The sequence below is a fragment of the Palaemon carinicauda genome, chromosome 28 (genome assembly GCF_036898095.1).
Source record: "Palaemon carinicauda isolate YSFRI2023 chromosome 28, ASM3689809v2, whole genome shotgun sequence".
Lineage (NCBI taxonomy): Eukaryota > Metazoa > Arthropoda > Malacostraca > Decapoda > Palaemonidae > Palaemon > Palaemon carinicauda.
Window position 1 is genome coordinate 60570454 of NC_090752.1, and position 6000 is coordinate 60576453.

The window sequence follows — 6000 nt, forward strand, 5'->3', positions numbered from 1 at the left end:
GGTACTGCTGCACAGTCTGTGAACTGTCAACCATGGGGAAGCGAGGAAGTACAGCGACAACCCGAAACTGTCTAGACTGTCTGGGTCGTACAGACAACTCCTTATCGGGTTGCTGAGGTTGACGCACTGCGTCACAACAAGTCACTTCTGCTGGTTGTTGAACGTCTTCCCAGTGACACTGACTCCGTAAACAAAAAATCCTCTAACAAGGACTAAGCTTGGACTGCATGTCTTGCAACAAAGCTCAAGGTCTATGGGAGCAGGTGTGGCAACAGACGGGGTTAGCGACTGAAGCGGAACCATTACCCTCCCTGGAAGCATGTTATGCTTAAATAAAAGTCCATAGGAGGCTAAGCAGCTTAAGGCTCCTCTCCAAATGACAGAGTCCTCAAGGGAATATCAGAAGGAGGGAGAATAGCACTTTCTCATCTACAGGAACCATATCCGAGAAAAGCTAAGTTCTCTCAGTGATGGTTTCACTGGTGCAAAAGCAGCAGACCAGAAGGCAACGTTATGAAACTGCTTGACAGTCTTGTGAGTTGGCAACAACCAAAGATGTGTGACTGAGGAGCATGCGGTAAAGGTATGCAGAGCATGCTGTAAGGTATGCAGAGCATGTTGCATGGCATGCGGCTTATGCTGCATGGGATGAGGCTCATGCTGCATGGGATGAGGCTCATGCTGCATGGTATGAGGCTCATGCTGCATGGGATGAGGCTCATGCTGCAAGGGAAGAGGCTCATGCCGCATGGGTTGAGGAGGATGCCACATAGTATGAGGCTCCTGCCTCATGGGTTGAGGAGATTGCCGCATAGCATGAGGCTCCTGCCTCATGGTTTGAGGAGGATGCCGCATAGCATGAGGCTCCTGCCTCATGGGTTGAGGAGGATGCCGCATAGCATGAGGCTCCTGCCACATGGGTTGAGGAGGATGCCGCATAGCATGAGGCTCCTGCCTCATGGGTAGAGGAGGTTGCCGCATAGCATGAGGCTCCTGCCTCATGGGTTGAGGAGGATGCCGCATAGCATGAGGCTCCCCATAGCATGAGGCTCCTGCCTCATGGGTTGAGGAGGATGCCGCATAGCATGAGGCTCCTGCCTCATGGTTTGAGGAGGATGCCGCATAGCATGAGGCTCCTGCCTCATGGGTAGAGGAGGTTGCCGCATAGCATGAGGCTCCTGCCTCATGGGTTGAGGAGGATGCCGCATAGCATGAGGCTCCTCATAGCATGAGGCTCCTGCCTCATGGGTAGAGGAGGTTGCCGCATAGCATGAGGCTCCTGCCTCATGGGTTGAGGAGGTTGCCTCATAGTGCTGGAACCCGGCAACTCCCGATGCGGCAACTCACGCATGAAAGCAGGAGGCGCAGCAAGAACATGCGTCTGGCAGGGTGGACTGCGCATCGGAGGTGGAGCTCTCACAGGTGGAGGGTGGGAGCAGGCAGCCGCAGTATCTGCTGAGCGCACAACCTCGGCGGGTTGTAGGTTAACAGGCTACATTGTCAACCTTCCAGCATGATACTCCTGTACGAAGGAGCAAGCTGAGACTGTATAGTCTGCAGCATGGACCACTAGGGTCTATGAAAGACAACAACAAACGGAGCTACTGTCCGTTGAGACTGAGGGTCTAAAACAGCTGGTGCGGCAACAGACGGAGTTACTGCCTGTTGCGGTACCACCTTGCCTCTCTGGGAGGTGTGCAGTTGTCGTACTGCAGCAAGTCCGAACTGACCCAGTGCTAATGGCTACACCTAGGAGTTGGACTTGCGCGGAAGGGACCGACTTGCACTTAAAAGCTGCAAGATTTGGTCCATGGTTTCTGCGAGAAACCTCTTCCGCAGACGAGGAATAAATGGGCTCTCTCGTCTTTGTGTGGGTGGGGTGATCACGTCGGCTACGTGAGTGGGTACACCCGAAACCACGGAGGGAAACGTCTGTTCGTCGATCAAGGCCTGATGAACTCATAAGTCCTTCGACGTTACTTCTCCCCTGGGCTTGGGAGCTTGTAAGAGGTCCCAGACTAGGCGAACAACTGGCACGAACAGACGAACCCTCAAACGCAACACTGTAACACTTTGCGCTTATCACTTTATCACTTTTGAATTTCTGTTTGCACTTATTTCACTGAACTCGAAACTTTAAGTGGTTTGTACCTGAAACACGCAATTCTATCCTTCATTAAAAGTTAGTAATTGCGAAAACAGTATTACAATGTAACAGAAAAACATAATGAAAGATAAAAAATTCAGTGGCTGGAAAAGAGACTAAACACTAGATCAAATAAACTACGTTTAAAATCTCTCACCGCATAAAGCCTGGGAACAAGAATAAAACTCTAGAAACGTTTACCTTCTTCCCCTAAAGAGACTAGGGAGAAGAACAAAAACGATAACAACGTTACCCGCTTGAACGAAACGTTTATCCTCCTCTCTCTCCCTCCGTCTCTATCTCTCTCTCTCTCTCTCTTGACTTAGAACCTGAGAGATGAGCCCAATTATATATATCGTTAAAACATATTATTGTTAAAGGAAAAAAACTGAAAGATTTCCCAAATAAAAAGTTCCTTTATTAGAATTAAAACCATTTAAGCTAAGAAAGAATGAACAAAACGCTAGAATCGGTTTACTCTTACTGCAACGTGAAACCGTGAATACACTCTCTCTATCGTAACGATAGAGCGCAAGTTGAACGTTCTGAACGTCAACAACTGCGGAGACAAAACAAAACGTTAGTTCAACTTTGAAAACAGTACGAGACTATCAAAGAAATTCTTTCAAAAACATAAAATAGCATAAAATCTTAACAGGTAAAAACGATATGACGGGCTCAATGTTAATTAACTTCGGTTCCAAGAAAAGACCGCCTACTATTAGGAAAGGTCGCATATAAACAAACATAAAAATTAATTTTAATAAGTTTATAATAAAAGGAAGTTAATCGAAGAGGCATGTAAAAGGCGGAGAGATATAAAATAAATCTATAACTTTGTTAAGCAAAATAAAGAAAGAGAGTCTATACTCTCTTCGACACCAACACTTCCGTCTAAGGGAAGGGTCGGCCATTAAAAGTGAAAGAGAGTTCATACTCTCTTCGTCACCAAAATTAAATCAAATTAATTCCAAAAACTTGCTAAGCTAATGATAAAGCTTCCTGAATAGCGAAGGCTAAACTCTAGAGCAAATACATCACCAAATCGTGAACAATAACTCCAGAATCAACAGCGTATCCAAGTAGGTCTAGCCGGAGGCACGACAGAGGAAAAATTGAGGTGGTGTTGACAAGAAGTACTGGAGTACCTGACCACAGATGGCGCTGTTGTGTACACCCCCACCTGTATAGCGATCGCTGGCGTATCCCGACCGTAGATTTCTGCCGGGCAACAGAGTTGACAGCTACATGATCATCGGGTAAGATTAATATTGAAAAAATGTTTATTTGGAGCCTTTGTATATCAGCGGCCAATTCCTCCAACGTGAATAAAAAATGGACACCAACTAACTTAAACTTCCACCCCTAACCTAACCTACATAACTAACGAGGGAGGGGGGTTACAGACCAACCCCCTTACACTGTCGTATTCTTAGTCAGCTGTCATCATACATATGGGTGGCCGCTATCATACATACACCTTATTTTTTTTTTTCGTTCTAACAAACTACAGCACAAAGGCTTCGTCTTGGAGAGGGACTTCTAGCCATATCTAAAAATATAGACTTCCAATATAAAGGTTTAGATTCAAATAAAATACTAAATATTATTTGTCCATATATAGAAATTTATTCAGTATCAGAGGTTTAATCAAGCAATAATTGTTATTAAAATGCTACTCATGACAGCTACGGTATCATGAATATAAGGTTCATATGTCCGTATAGAAATGAACGTTGCCTAAACAAATGACCTTAAGCCAGCAAATCCATTGGACAAATAGTTCCAAAATGTCTGAATCATATAATATGCCTCCATATGTTCTTAATTCATGGTGCCATATGAGGCTGAACTAATATCACTAGGAAATAAATAGGTCGAAGATTTATCAAAATAATACGGTATGACCCGAATCATATCAGAACGCTTGTTCATCCTTATTTCCTCTTAAAACGCGTATGATTAATCAACTTAAAATTAACTGTGATAAAAATTGACTCACCTAACTCTCAGACGGGACATTTTTAAACCCCACAACATCTAACACTGGTCATGTCAATCTAATGGAAGATTAACGAGATCACACGTCTAAACACTAAGAGGTCCGATAGACAACTGACACTTTTCTTGATAGACAACCGAGTCTTTCAATTCCACCTCTCGGCGTTAGGTTTTGGTGACGTCATTTCTGATATCATATAAAAATGAATTACCAACACAGTATAGTACATTTTCGTTACATGGTATATCATGGACGATACTATTCTATTGGTAAGTTATATATATATAAAAAAATAGGCTTGTGTAATTTGCTGTGTGGCTGGCAATTAATTAAAACTTATTATCTCTTTAGGAGGAAGTGTTTCGGTAATGTTTCTTACAAGGAAAACCAAAATTCTTTCATGTTTTGATGAAAATGCATGAATTAATACAAACGTGTTTTAAATTATCGATTAGAAGAAATATAGAAATATGGTCTATGTTAGATTAATAATAATCAAAGATACACATCTCCATTCATCTCATTCTAGATTCATAAATTCAATCACACGTGAAGGAAAATCAATATTACTTTAAAAAAACCTATGAATAAACTTGTTAGCGACAGTAAATATAATTTCCAGAGAAGAGCCTGTCATTTATTTTCAAATATAATTTTTTAAAACATGATTATCCTTAATTGCTATAAGGGAAATTGGAATATATTTCCTATCTTTTCCTCGTGAAGGGTGAAATTTGTGTATGTGGCAAAGTTAATATCTTTTTTTTTTTTCTTTTGATGAAGTTGCAGGTGTACGCCGTTCAACATATTTTCTTTAGTTATTTGAAGGGCAATCGCGGTATTTTCGTGCCATGTCATCAAATATCTATCAATTATATTTCACGGGGAAAAAAATCTTTTATTTCAAACAACCAAGGTCATTGGCTGACCTGCATTGCTTTAAGTGATGTTGTTAAAAACATTCTTCGGAAATTGTGATGACAGAGGTTCTAAACCATATGTTTACGCAGCCTATGGTAATTAGTTTGTTTTAGTATTCATCTGACGTCACACTACGTATTAGTTTAGGTTTAAGAAAGATAATTATATTTATGTTTCAAAACAAGGTCTATAAATCTTGTTTTTCCCATTTTGGATGGCTTTAGGAAAAAATTGGTTATAGGGAAATGATTCTATAATAATGGCCCAGTGGTAATGTCTAAGGGGGCCTTATGTCAGCATATACCCATGCTCAAATTGGTATAAAAAGCCAGTTTTGATATCTGGACTAGGCCTACATCCATCCAATTAGATAGTTTGAACTATCCTTTAAATCCTTTAAATGTATCAAGCTATATTTTACTGGATACTCTTACGGTGGCATTTCACTGAAAATTAATTCAGATACCGACAACCTTTCACAGATGTTCAATAAATGCGTCTCCCTTTCAAAGATATAATTTAAATAGCAGACGGTAAACATTACGACTTGCTTTTCTGTGCAGTGAACTTTTCTTCCGTTATGATTTCAAACTTTGGAACTTTCGTCCTTCTGTTTTCCCTGAGGTTTTCTAGATGTATTCCTTCAATATAACTTCGCCTAATAGAGTTCTTCTATTTAATTTTCAAGAGAAGGAGATTAAATTTTGATTCTTGATTATGGAAACAGAGAATGCTTCGATAGCCATTCAGTGAGTAAACAGAATGGCACACAGTACAACTTTAGCAACTATTTTTTGATAGAACATTATATTATTGTGTCACTACAGTAGTCATAAATTTGATAGAGTAAGAGAATACAGTAGCACATTAATATGCTGCATTTGGTAGAATACAGCACAACTTTTGCAACTATAGTTTGATAGAATAACAG

General features: G+C 41.0%; 1 protein-coding gene across 2 annotated transcripts in view; it reads right to left on the reverse strand.

Annotated features, from left to right (window-relative positions):
• LOC137621636 (uncharacterized) overlaps nucleotides 1–4276 on the reverse strand; it is a 50887-nt gene extending 46611 nt beyond the window's left edge. Inside the window, exon 1 of one of the 2 annotated variants that reach the window (XM_068352105.1) lies at nucleotides 4149–4276. Coding sequence is in view for 1 of the 2 variants with exons in the window: in XM_068352104.1 (XP_068208205.1) it covers nucleotides 4149–4186 (38 nt within the window). In the remaining variant the exon portion in view is untranslated. The remainder of the gene's footprint in view (nucleotides 1–4148) is intronic. The other variant, XM_068352104.1, reaches the window with a different exon arrangement.
• Between the last annotated feature and the right edge of the window lie 1724 nt (nucleotides 4277–6000).